Source organism: Canis lupus, chromosome 4 (genome assembly GCF_011100685.1).
Source record: "Canis lupus familiaris isolate Mischka breed German Shepherd chromosome 4, alternate assembly UU_Cfam_GSD_1.0, whole genome shotgun sequence".
In the NCBI taxonomy this organism is placed as follows: domain Eukaryota; kingdom Metazoa; phylum Chordata; class Mammalia; order Carnivora; family Canidae; genus Canis; species Canis lupus.
The window spans coordinates 8808515-8823040 of record NC_049225.1 but is presented as its reverse complement, the minus strand read 5'-3'; the positions used below and the strand labels follow the sequence as shown (position 1 = coordinate 8823040).

General features: G+C 40.0%; 1 protein-coding gene across 10 annotated transcripts in view; it reads right to left on the bottom strand.

Annotated features, from left to right (window-relative positions):
- The window catches only part of TTC13 (tetratricopeptide repeat domain 13), an 80290-nt gene that overhangs the window by 62888 nt on the left and 2876 nt on the right, over positions 1-14526 (bottom strand). For all 10 annotated transcript variants that reach the window (XM_038533928.1, XM_038533923.1, XM_038533924.1 and 7 more), the window contains one exon: positions 252-346. In XM_038533928.1, the coding sequence (XP_038389856.1) occupies positions 252-346 (95 nt within the window). The remainder of the gene's footprint in view (positions 1-251; positions 347-14526) is intronic.

Sequence of the window (14526 nt, the reverse complement as noted above, 5' to 3'; positions counted from 1 at the left end):
CTCCCTTTATTCATTAGAACTTAAAAGTAAAAAGGATGAGACCTAGAATGATCTACCATCCAATTCACAAGTCATAATAATTCAGTGTGACTAAATACCAGATGACTTATCTTTATCTTTTTTTTTTTTGACTTATCTTTATCTTATCCAAGTAGAACCAACTAGAACCAACTCCTAGTTGATAAATAGAAGTGACCTTCGCCTTTTGAAACCAGTATTATTGTTCTTTAGGTTGTATAGAAGATGCATACCAGAATCTTTTCAGTGTTGAGGGAAAGCAATGAGTCACAGGGTGGTGGTCCTTTGGGTTCGCAGTCTGAGTCATGGAAGTTCAAAAAGGAGGACTCTGAAAAGCAAACATTCCTGGTTATTCACCTCACCTTAAATTTATGCCTCTTAGGTGTCTAACTATGAATTATAATGTTAAGAATCCACAAAACCAAAATAAGGACAAAGCAAGAAACACTAAAAGGGTCATCCTACCCTTCTCTTCGAAGCTGTGTAACATTCTGTGGTTTCCAAATATCCTCATAACCAGTCATTAATAGAGTAGTTGTTAAGATCCCTGTGTTAGACATCTCCTACCTGGCAGCATTTACTATGGATTTTTAAAAAAAGATCATAAAGGGGAGAACAAAGTCAACCAGGGAAATCTAATGTTAAAAGATAGGCCAGGGGTGACAGGCTGGCTCAGCTGGTAGAGTGCACAACTCTAGGGTTGTAGGTTCAAACACCACGTTGGGTATAGAGATTACTTAAAACTATAATCTTAAAAAAAAAAAGAAGAAGAAGAAGGTATAATACTAAGGGTCTAGTATCCAAAACATACAAATATCTCTTGATTTCAACAAAAAGACAACCCAATTAAAAAATGGGCAAAGAATTGGAATAGGCAATTCTCCAAAGATACAAAAAATAGCCACTGAGTACATGAAAAGATGCTTTCCACCATTGTTCATTAGGGACTGCAAATTTAACCATAATAAGACATCACATTGTGCCCGCAAGGATGGCTATATTTTTTCCAAAAATGGGAAACCACAAGTGTTGGCAAGGATGTAGAGAAATTAGAACGCTTGTGCATTGCTGATGAAGATGTAAAGTGGTGAGGCCACTACGGAAAGCAGTTTACTGGTTCATCAAAAAGTTAAACACAGAATTACCATACAGTCCCACTATTCCATTCCCGGGTATATACCCCAAAGAACTAAAAACAGGGACTCAAACAAGTATGCATACATGCATCTTCACAGAAGCACTATTTAACCAAACAGTGGAAACAGTTCAAATGTCCATCAATAGATGATAGACAAACTTGGTGTATACATACAGTGGAATATTATTCAGCCTTAAAAAAAAAGAAGGAAGGACCACAATCACCATGAATTAGTCAACACTTTCCTCCTGCAATAATAAATCTACATCTATATTTTAGCTAACTAAAAGAATTTCAAAATTGGGAGAATTCACTCTAAGCTACATCTGAAATGCTTGCCTATATTTGGAAATACTCAAATATTAAAGATAAACTTTAAAAAAGAATGAAATACTGATATCACAATGTGAAAGAACTCCCAAAATACAAATAATGTGTAAGAACCTCCAACGAAAGTGAAAAAGCCAGACACAAAAGGTCACCCATTGTATGATTCCACGGATACAAAATAACCATAATACATAAATCCAAGGAAACAGAATACACGTTGGTGGCTGGAGGAGGAAGGAGGAGACACTGCCAAGTGGGTAAGGGAGCTGACTTTGGAGTAATGGAAATGTTTTAGGGTAGTTGTAAGACACTGTGACTGTACTCCATGCCACTGAACTGTTCACTGGAAAACAGATCATTTTACGTTATGCGAATTTTGTCTCAATAAATTATTTTTATTTATTTTTTTAAGTAGGCTCCATGCCCAAAGCAGGGCTTGAACTCACAACCTTGAGACTGAGAGTTCCATGCGCTACCCACTGAGCCAGCCAAGCGCTCCTCAATAATTATTTTTAAAGGTATGATATAATTCAGCAGTCATTAAAGAGCATCAAATTACATTCAAGAGGCCATGAGAACTGACTGAGATAAATTCTCACTTGTGTCTGTCTTAACAACTGGAGACCAGACCTGATATACCAAAAAGGCCCCAGATGGGGGCAATTACTGAAGTTGGAAAGGTTAAATTTCATAAGGCACAAGCGGGTTAAAAGGGTGGGTAGATTTGGACTGGGTACAGAAAGGGTACGGGTATTCCAGGTGGCATGAGTCTGTATATAGAAGTACAAAGATAAAATGCAAAGGGGCAGTAAGCGGACAACCCTGGCTGGAAGGAGTTGGTGTTGGAAAATGGAAAATACAAGATTGGGAAGTGAGTGTTCAGACTGGGGAGTCTGGGAACCAAGAGAAAGGCTTTAGTCTGACAAGAGTCAAGAACCAGTAATGGTTGTTGGTAGGTAGCTGGGTATATAATAATTTATAACCTATTTCTTTTTAAAGCTAGTATCTGACAACATATGCTAAGCACTGCAGTTAAGCGTTGTATACACGTGCCCTTCTTCTAACGATCCCTCCATTTAGTGGGCTTAACCATTTAGTGGAATTCATTGCAGTTTCAATAAATATCCATCTGTATAATTTTAGGAGCTGCACAGCGTTCCCTTCCATGAAACTTAGCCATACCCCTATCTTTGGGCAATTAAGATGTCCTTTCTCTCTTAATATCTCTTGATACAGCATTTCAGAAGTATGCTTGACCTGTATTTTTGCAAATTCCCCCAATTTGGCAATTAAATTGAATCCTAACAAATATAATTGCTGAGGCAGAGGGTGTAAATGATGGTAAGACCTTTCAGGATGCCTGGGTGGCTCAGCGATTGAGCATCTACCTTTGGCTCAGGGTGTGATCCTGAGGTCCGGGATCAAGTGCAGCATCAGGCTCCTTGTGGGAAGCCTGCTTCTCCCTCTGCCTATGTCTCTGCCTCTCTCTCTCTGTCTCTCATGAATAAAATCTTAAAAAAAAAAAAAAAAAAAGACCTTTCATATATGCTGCCCCATTTCCCACCCAATAGGTAATAGTTTCATTCCTACCTACCAGTGTAGAGGACAGTCTGTTTCCCTCTGCTCAGAGTATTGTTTTTATCTCTTCCTAATCTGAAAATAGCACTCACAAGACCAAACTTTTGGCTTATTGGCCATTTGTATCTCTTCTTTTGTAAATTATGTGTTTCCTTTGCTAATTTTTACGTGATTTGATCTCTTCTGGCCTAAGATAAAGAGAAGAATGCCTATTTTCCAGTTATCTCAGGACCACTTATTGACTTATCAATTTGAACACCACCTTCACATTACAGTCACCAGGGTCTGTTTCCAGACTTTTTTTGGAAAGGAATCTTTGAGATTATTCATATATAACTACAATAGCTCTGACAGATGACTGTCCAATCTACATGGACACTGATATTTAAAAATTACAATAGTAATTCATATTCAGTCCAGAAAACATAGAAAAATCACAAAACATAAATAAAAAAAATTTTTTTTAAGATTTCATTTATTTATGTGAGAGAGAGTAAGCGAGAGAGAGAGAGAGCATAAGCAGGGGGAAGGGGCAGTGGGAGAGGAAGAAGCAAACTCCCCGCCAAGCAAGGAGACCAACCTGGGGCTCGATCCCAAGACCTGAGATCATGACCTGAGCCAAAGGCAGATGCTTAACCAACTGAGCCACTCAGGTGCCCCAATAAAAGTCACTTTGAATACTTCCACACATTGAGAATCACTGTGAAAGTCTTGGTGTAATTAATGTAATTAAGGTTGACAATTCTGAAATCAGATGGCTTAGGTTTGAATTCCTGTCATCTACCAGTATTTACCAGCTCTTTGACCAACTGACCCAGCCTCATCAATCTTTGGTTTCTTCATTTGTAAAACAGGGTCAATGAAAGTATTCCGCTTAAGAGTGGTTGATAACACAAGAAGATCTAACTAAACAAGGAGATAAAAGTAAAGTATTTGGTACAGTTTCTAGCAGGGAGAAGCAGCTAAAAGATGTTTGCTACCATTGTTATCATTAGGTTATGAGAATGGAAGGTGATACACTACTTTGTAACTTGCCCTTTTAATGTAACAATATAAGCACTTCCCCCATGACTAATTTCCTTCTGCATTGTTTAAACTTAGTGAGATTGATATTTTAATATCTTTAAATTTTTAATTCTCTACAATAAACCTGTATTTGTTGTTGTTTCTAGACTAATCCCTTATAATGATCTGCTTAATCTGACTTGAATAGTATCATACTGTTTCAATATTATACCCCTTTAATAAATGCATACATTTTGGGACACCTGGGTGGCTCAGTGGTTTGGTGTCTGCCTTCTGCTTGGGTGTGATTCTGGAGTTCTGAGATTGAGTCCCACATTGGGCTCCCTGCATGGAGCCTGCTTCTCCCTCTGCCTCTGTCTCTCTCGTAAATAAAATCTTAAAAAAATAATAATAAATGCATACATTTTAATGTAAAGCAAAGTCTTATTTTTTTTTCAAAAGTTTCTTGGCTTTGGATCAACATTCTTCTTTCATATAAGCTTCCATCATTTTGTTAAGGTTCCAAAACAGAAAAGTCTCTCTATGACTTTTTCTTTTTAAGTAGGCTCCACACCCAGTGTGGAGCCCAACGTGGGGCTTGAACTCACAACTCTGAGATCAAGACCTGAACTGAGATCAAGAGTCAGATGCTTAACTTACTGAGCCATCTAGGTAACCCCCAATGATTTTTATTAGAACTGTTAAAACTGTAGATTAGTGAGTGGAGGAGTATTTGCCTTCTTTACAAAATTTAATCTTATTCATGTCTTTTATTAACCTATGTGAAATTTTACAATTTTTCTATAGAATTTACACATTCAAATTTGTTGTGATTAAAAAGAAAATTGCTGGATAATCATTGTTTCAGCACATATTTGTTGAGCATCTACTATGGTCTTCAACACTAGAAATGACCCCAGTCCTTCTATATAAAGATTATAGTTCAATGAGGGAAACCAACAGGAATCAAAATCACACAGAAATGTCATCACAGCAACTTAGAGAACTTACAAACTACAGAATGGTCAAGGGAAGCAGTAGAGACAGTTTCCTAAGGACTTGAATAGTAGCATCAGCTCATCCTGACAGAGTTAACAGGGTACAGGCACACTTCTAATCCCCATTTTAAAGACAAGGAACCTGAGGCAAAAAGGCTGAGTAATTTGTCCATGGCACCCTCTAGCAGAGCAGTGGAGGTGGGATTGAGCCCAGGCAGTCTGGTTCTAGATCTGACCCAGACAGAGTAAAGGGAGACCTAAGGAAGGTTTCAGATTTTAAAGGTGAAGGTCCATGGGCAGCCAGCAGACAGGGAGACAGGCAGAGTGGTCCAGGCAGAAAGACAGCATATTGTAAATCTTCTGCCTTAACTGGCTAGAGCTGAATATTTTACCTATCTACATAACTGAATTCTTAACAGCTCTATTAATGTTTTCATTTATCCGGTGGATAATTGTGTCATTTAAACGTAACAATATCAAGGTCTTCTTAATATTTATACTCATTTAACATCTTATTTTACTAGATAAAACATCAAAAGAAAGTACTCAATACTAGTACTGCTTATTCCAGATATTAATACTTCATTTAATGATCCAGAATTTCCTCGTTTTGGTAAGATTTTTATTTAACATTTATAAGCATCCAGTGGGAAGATGCTCTATATGGCTATGGGTTAATATTGATGTATTTTACCATACAAAGGAAGGGTTCTGGGCAGCCCCGGTGGCCCAGTGGTTTAGTGCCGCCTTCAGCCTGGGGTGTGATCCTGGAGACCTGGGATCGAGTCCCACATCGGGCTCCTTGCATGGAGCCTGCTTCTTCCTCTGCCTGTGTCTCTGCCTCTCTCTCTCTGTGTCTGCCATGAATAAATAAATAAAATCTTTAAAAAAACAAAAACAAAGGAAGGGTTCTCCTATTCTTTGCTTTACCAAAAACCAAAAATTTTAAGTCAGGAAAGCTGGCTGAACTTTACAAGTGCTTTTGGAAATGTCCTTATAATAATCATATGAAAAAAAAAATAATCATATGATTTTTCTCCTTTGACTTATTAAGGTGATTAATTACATTTTTTTAAAAAGTCAAACCATCTATGTACTTCTCATATAAATTCTAATTGACCAAGGCACATCATTACTTTAACTGGTTGCTGGCTTCAGCTTATTAATATTTTACTTAGGATTTTTATAACTATTTTATAGCTTTCTTCCCACCCCTGCCCTCACAACTATATTAAATTCTGGCATCAGTGTTTTTTCCTGGTTTGGTAGGGTCTGTGAAAGAAAAACAGTTTGTTATAGTCACACACAGGGTTGTCTTGAACAGAAGGTTAAATTTGTTCTTCAATCTAAAATTGTTTAGCTCACTATGGCTTTATCTTATATAAACAACCCAACTGGGATCCCTGGGTGGCGCAGCGGTTTAGCGCCTGCCTTTGGCCCAGGGCGCGATCCTGGGGACCCGGGATCAAATCCCACATCGGGCTCCCGGAGCATGGAGCCTGCTTCTCCCTCTGTCTGTGTCTCTGCCTCTCTCTCTCTCTCTGTGTGACTATCATAAATAAATAAAAATTTAAAAAAAAAACCCACTTTATAAAAAAAATAAATAAATAAAAAAATAAACAACCCAACTATCTGTATTTAGATGGTATAAGTTTCCATAGAATTAGGAATAGCTTCTGTTTTCCTCTTTGCTCAGATAATACAAATAAGATTATTTTTTATTTTTTATTTTTTAAAGGTTTTATTTATTTATTTGACAGAGAGAGAGAGAGAGAGAGAGAGAACACACACCCACAAGGAAGATGAGCTGCAGAGGGAGGGGGAAAAGTAGGCTTCCCACTGAGCAGGGAGCCCAACACAGGGCTTGATCCCAGGACCCTGAGATCACAACCTGAGCTGAAGGCAGACACTTAACTGACTGAGCCACCAAGATGTCCCTATTTTATATTTTTTAAAGATTTTATTTATTTATTTGAGAGAGATATAAAAAGCATGAGTGGAGTGGGTGCGGGGAGGCAGAAGGAGAAGCAGATTCCCCAATGAGCAGGGAGCTCCAGGTCTTAATCCCAGGATCCCAAGATCATGACCTGAGCTGAAAGCAGACTGAGCCACGCAGGAGCCCTGCAAGAAAAATTTAGTTACTACAGAAATAGTCTCAAAACACAATACAGAATCTCATCTTTTTCTTCTGGATCATCTTCCTGGGCAATTTTTTTTCCTGGGCATTTATTGATTGATCCATATTTTTAATCTTATTAGTAGGGATTTGTCCACATTTATGTCTTAATTCTAATGGCCTCTACAATTGTCCACACAATCCCTCATTCCTAACATACATTTGTTTCTGCTTTCCTAGTTAGGGGTTACCCTTAGCAGACTTATTTACCTTACTCTTTTTTAAAGAACCAACTCTTGGATCTATTCATTGATTCCACTGTTCCTCTGTTTCTTTTTTTTTTTTTTTTTTTTTTTTTTTTTTTTTTTTTTGTTCCTCTGTTTCTAATTCACTTATTCTGACTTTGTTCTAGGCACTGCTTCCAATTTCCCTTATTTCCTTTTCTTGTTGCTCAAGCTTGGTGTCCAGGTCATTCATTCCCTGTCTTCCTTGATACTAAGAAGCCACCAAAGGTTGAAGCAAAAGAAGGATCACGGTCAGTCGTGTGAGGAGAGAAGAGCCATAAGACGAGAACAGGGAAGCCACCTGGGAGACCACAGCAAAAGTCCAAACAAAGACAGAGACTACTGGGTTAAAAGGAAGGGTCAGACTCTAAATAGGTACATAAGTAAAAAGGACAGGATTTTGAGAAAACTTTGGCATGGACAGAGGACAAAAGCACTGGCTTCCAGTTTGTGTAGTGACAGAAGCTGCAGTGCCATGAACGGAAATGGAAAGTTTAAGGGGAAGAATGGTTTTAGAATCCAGTCAAGAGCCAAGTGCTTGGGAGACACTAAACTAGAAGCTGTCTTGCCTGTAGTTAGGAAATTCCAGAGAAAGATAAGAGCTACAGATATGAATTTGATAATCATTAACTTACAATAGATGAGTAAACAGGGGATGGAGGCAGGATTTCAATGACAGCTCAGGAAGCTTAAGTCTAAGGAGAAGAAAGAGCTGACCCTGGTGGGGGCAAGACATTCAAGAGGAGGAGGATAAACCAAGTTGGTAATTTACCAAGTCTTTTCTAAAGAACTATCAGGGGCACCTGGGTGACTCAGTGGTTGAGCGTCTGCCTTCGGCTCAGGGCATGGTCCCAGAGTCCCAAGACTGGGTCCCGCATCAGGCTCCCCAGAGGGAGCCTGCTTCTTTCTCTGCCTGTGTCTCTGCTTCTCTCTCTGCTTCTCTCATGAATAAACAAAACCTTTGAAAAAAAAAAAAAAGAACTACTTGAAGAACATTTGTTTTACATCTTTGCCATAAAGCTATAGTTATTACAACGATTTTCATTTTCCATTATACTCCCTTATCCCTAATGTCAAATATTTTTCATTTTTCATGAGTCTTGCTAGATAATTGTCTAAACTTTAGACAGTATTTTCAAAGAACCAGCTTTTATAGTGAAATCTAATTAAACGTGAAGTCAGAGGAAGAACAATTAGTATGGAGGCAAAGCAAGAGAGCAGTTGAGAGCGCGGGACACGGAGCCAGTCTGACCCCCCATCAGATGCCTCACTGGCTGGCTGACTTTGCGCAAATCCTTTTGTACCTCTTAGCTTGTTTCCTCATTTGTAAAACAGGAACAACTACCACCTCATACCCTCCTAGGGCTTTTATGAGAAGATATACTGCCCACAATTCACAGGAAATGGTTGTTAAATGTTAGTAGGGTTGATCCTTGAACTACAGGGGTTTGAACTGTGTGGGTGCTCTTACACGCAGATTTTTAACATAAATATGGTATACTACTGTAAATGTACTTCCGCTTCCTTATGATCTTCTTAATACATTTCCTTTTCTCTGGCTTATTTTATTCTAAGAATACAGTATATAATACAGAATATCAAAACGTGTTCATCAACTATCTGTTCTGGTCAACAGTAGGCTAGTAGTAGTTAAGTTCTGGGGGAATCAGAAGTTGTACACGGATTTTTTTTATGGTGTGTGGGGGGATTGGTGCCCTTAACCTCCACATCGTTTGAGGGTTCACTGTACACATATCTATATTAAAACTATTGGAGGGTTTTCTTATTCATTTATTTTTTTAAGATTATTTATTTGAGAGCATGTATATGGGGGGAGGGGCAGAGGAAATGGGAGAAGCAGACTCCCCCTGCTTAGGACCCTGAGATCATGACCTGAGCCAAAAGCAGATGCTTAACCAACTGAGCCAACCAGGCACACTCTGTTCATTTCTTCTTCCTTCTTTCCTTAACATTATTTTGGTTTTCATAGCACTTTACAGCTTTCAAAATGCTCTCACAACACTCCTTCCTTTGGTCTTCCATTCTTTGAGGCAGGTAGAACATATCTTAGGCTTATCACACGCATGGGGAAATGAGCTCAGTGTTAATGGATGTGTTTACGGTCACAAGACAAACTGCAAAGCTGAGACTTGCCACATCCTTGCTCTAGGACACCACACCAATAGAGATGCATGGTCCACTTGTCACCACTCATTTTGCCAATGCTGGGTCCTAACAAGAGATTGTTTATGTAGAACAATGCCATCAAACTTCTTTCCTGTCCTCCCAAACCCCACAGACAGCTGATTTTAAGATCGGTTTTGGTAGAGACATAAGGAGCTGACCGCAGTAGGTTCAAGAAAGAATTGGCAATGTGGAGACAGAGCCTAGAAACATCTCCTTTGAGGAATTCTGTTGTAAAGGAACCAGAGATGAGAGGCGGATGGACGGATGTGTGGTCCCGTCTTTGTTACTAGTTTTTTCAGGACAGGAGCTACTACAGCCATTTGTATACTGATGGGAGGCGAGAGGGAATGAGATCTCCCGCACAGGAAGAGTGCTACACTCAGTGTGGCTCCCACAACCCCACCCTGGAAGCAAAAGCTATCCCCAGAGCTGCAGGTAGGTTGTTTCTATGATGGTGGGGAAGCGTGGAAGTTCTCTGATTGTTTCCTTCTCAATCAAATCAACCTCATAGTAAGGAGAGGAGACAGTGGTTTGGGAAGTACCATCTATTTGCCATATGTTCACGTCTGCAGGTAAAAATGACTGAAACCTTGCTAACAGCAAACCCAGAGCCAATTCCTAAAGGAAGATGTTTTATAAGGAGCTTAACAGCAGCTGGCTACACTCACCACTTGACCACCAGTTATAAAAGTGTGCCAAGTTCACCTGAAAACAAGGATGACTGGGCTTTCCCCATGGATGGGTTAGCACTTGGAAGTCAGGCAAGCCTAGTCCTAGGTGTAGGGTGACCTGGGAAAAGCAACAAGCATCACTGTGGCTGGAGGAGCTGCCTGAAGGCCAAGTAGCCGTTAGGCAGGATCAATTATACTGCCTCTGCTTTCATCAATTTCTGCATTTGTAAGACAACCACTGTCGAGGACCTTGTACATCACAAGGTGGTGGATGGTCCCAAGTGGTAAGTTTCTTTTAGAATGTAATAGCAGGAAAAGTAATAGGAGGAAAAGTTCTCCTCCTCTGAATTCATATGCTTCTTTTGTTTTAACAAAATATTATTCATCTGTATCTGAGATGTGTAAGTTATCATAAAACAACTTGAAAATAAAGGCTGCCCACTGGAAATGAGATTATAAAGTCAACATATAATTAATCCATTAGAACAAAGATCTGAAAAGCCATCTTAAAGAGGCAGAATGGCTTTATAACCAAGCATGAATATAATCTGATCAAAGCTGTACTAACCCACACAAAAGTATAAGCACATATAAAAAATGTATAAAACCAAAAGAAAAGGAGCTGGTCAGCTGCACAGAATAGAAAGAGAGGCAGGAAAGCAAATGATGTGGCACTGATCCAGAACAGAACCAGGGGTTGGGGGGTGCTAGAGCCAGCAAAGTGAGCAGCCAGCCTTAGCTGCAAAGGCTACTCACAGCCTGGGGTTGTAGCATGGACTGAACACACATCAGATGCTCAAAGTGGCACATCCTCTTAAGAGCTGAACACTTTCTCATATACCTACACATGCTTTCAAATATCATCAGTTCTACTGGAAAAGCTGAAGCTCATCTAGGTGATAATGTGAAACCCTTAGTGAAAAGGGAACAGAATCACTTTTTAGATTTATTTATTTGAGAGATAGTACATGCAAGGGGAAAGGGAGAGGGAGAGGGAGAAGCAGACTCCCCACCAAGCAAGGAGCCCCACATGGGGCTTGATCCCAGGACCCTGAGATCATGACTTGGGCCGAAGGTAGACAATCAACCAACTGAGCCACCCAGGCACCACCAGAGTCATTTGGAACACCCCAAACACAGGTGGAAAAAGGTTGGAAGAGTACTCAACTGCTCTTCCATGCAGAAGAGGTGGATCATCTGACCCAGGACTTCTGAGTGTCGACACAAGGAACATCATCACCTGAGTGGAGCAAATCCACTGTGCTGGTAACTAAGCCAGAAATAGTCATACAAAATTATCTCCAAATGATACTACGGTAACATGGAATAAGACTTTATTAGCAAGCTTAAAAACAGATAGCAGTTATGTATTTGGGGTTCTTTCTAGTTAGGTTGTTCAGTTTGTGAAAAGTCAAGAAGTAAGCGATACATTTTTCTGCATCTATGTCACATTTCAGTAAAAGGTAAAAATAAAAAACAGAAGGAAAATGTTAGAAAGCATTAAGCCAAAATGAAAAGTATTAAGATTATGCCACTGTAGTAAATTTTGCATTTATTCTATCTGTAAGGTAACAAGCCCAAACAAAAGGATAAGATGATCTCTTTAAAACACCACACTGTGAAAAGGGGAAGCTTCAAAACTATGTCAGTTGGCCAAGTATTTAGGGAGCGCAATGAAGCCAAGCCATGTCTACACGCTGTAGAACTAACTTCCTGAAAAGTCTGTATACACAAAGCGCTCTCCCACTTCCTGTAGGCAAGTTCCTCCCAAGGTAGGTTCTAAAACCGAGGCCATATATCTTTCATCCAGAGGGAGGAAGAAAACAAACCCTCACTAACCAAAGCTGAACAAGTCTACCAGGGTACGGGTCTTTTAAAAGGTAAATGTAATTCTTAATAACAACAGATCTACTTGAGAAAGTTAAGGAGTATGCAAATACCACAGCTATCATCAACATAGGGTTCATGCTACAAAACGCAACTCCTAAACCAAAAATTTTCTGAAAGATGCTGTTCAGGAAGCAAAAGAGGCAAGGATCCTTCAGGCAATGCCACAGTGGCCATGGCTGGGGGAGAAAAATAAATCTCTTTATCACTCTATGCCTCAGTCTCTGCACTCTAAATAAGCTAGCAAATTTACTTGCGTGTACCTTAAAGAAGGTTGGAAGAGATCTGCCACAAAACGATATGTGTTAACACACACAGAAAATCAAGGCTTAGGGAAAAAGGATCAAGCAAATATAATAGGGTTACCACAGTTACCGTGACTGAGCATAACATTTGGTCCTTAACTTCCTCATAGCCAGAATAAAAAAGGAAATAACTCTCATTATAAAATGTCCCTCTACCGATTCCCTGCCACCTCTAAGGCACAGCAACGATTTAAGTGCGGTGAGCTGTAAGATCTATGTCACATATTTATATAACTGATTCCTCCATTAAGAAAGATATATTGACAATCTTCAAGTCTTACTGGCTGTCAAAAATACAGTTAGGTTTGTAACTACTTCCTTAATTTTCTGGCAGTTAACACCTCCCAAATCAGACACAACTGCTCTTTTCTTCACAAAGAACTGTGGGAGAATAAGCTCAAATCTTGGATTATTAATTTCAATACACTAAAGAAAATTATTTCAGATTGTAAATTAATCACTGACTTGATTGAGGCATTAAGCATATAGGCAGTGCTAAAGCTGCCAGCTAGATGAAGGTGGCCATTTCAAAAGTACCGTAAAGTACCATAAAGACACAAAGTACAAGGACTACCTCACTTAGGAGCAGACAAAAGTCTGCAGTAAAGGGATGCCTGGGTGGCTCAGTGGTTAAGCGTCTGCCTTTGGCTCAGGGCGTGATCCTGGGGTCCTAGGATCAAGTCCTGGAGCAGGCTCCCTGCATGGAGCCTGCTTCTCCTCCCTCTGCCTATGTCTCTGCCTCTCTCTCTCTCTCTCTCTCATGAATAAATAAATAAAATCTTTTTTAAAAAAAGGGCAATAAAAAGAAAAAAAAATCAGAATCATTGTTCTTATAAGTACTATATTTTCAAAGAAGGAAAACCAAAAGTATTTTGAAACAATTACAAGAAGTACACGTTTGAACTATTACATCTTAGTTTGTAAGAACACGTAGATGTATTTAATACCAGATGAATACCACCTTTGAATGAGATACAGTTAGCTTTCGCAGGAAGAGAAGAGAGAGAGATGAAGTCTTCAATCAACAGACAGGGTTCAGCTTATCTAGACTTTAATTCACTAGATCTACAACACTGGGGTGTCAAATTAAGACATCTCTAAGATCTCTCCAAAGCTCACTCTGTCCAGGGCTCTGTTCATGCCACTTTACCAGAGGCCTTCCCTGGCCCCCTTGCAAAGTAGCACAGCACTTTTTACTCTTCAAGGCACCTATCTGTAGGCCTACTAAACACTGATCTCTTCCCCCACCAGAACGCAGACTTCACTAGGGCAAGTCAGCCAGCTGTGCTATATCCCCAAGGCCCAGAATACTGAGTAGCAAGTAGTAGGCTCACAGATGGCTTTCCTGTGAAAGGACAGATCCATTCTAGCTCAATAGTCCAAAGTACTAGGTGCAGTAAAGCATCCTAAAAACAAACAAACAAACAAACAAAAAAGTAAATTATTTTTCCCACAGGAAAACAGAGATGATCTGACATCTGTGGTTATACATGCCTTTCAAATAAAAGGTAAAACCTGTGCTGGAGAAGAAAGCTGAAGGCGGCCTGGCAAAGTCAGTCAGCCCTGGCGCCTGGGTCATGCATGCTTGTGTCTACAGCTGGACCTCAGTGGGGCTCAGCCCACTGAGCATGAGGCTGCTCTCGGGGCACTGGATTCCATGTGATGGTGGTCCACACAGCACAATCAGTCATTGCCAGTGCTGTGTTCAGACCTACAGGCTCCCCTCCCACCAGCTGTTGTCTTTGGTTCTATAATCACCAGGGGTTCTGTCTTAAGAGAATACACACGCAGCCATCCAAAGGTGTGGAGACTTAGAATCCAAAAGCTGTGGGAAGACTTCTGAAAAGTGGCTTCTGTATCTGTCTCCTGGATAGGGACTGGCTTGATATGGACAGGCTTGTGGCTGGAAAGGTCAGCAAGGGATGAGGATACGATTAACAGATGGTGAGGCTCTGAAGAACTGGCGTGATCTACTTCCTGGCACTTATCTTGGCCCTTATGTTGATCAG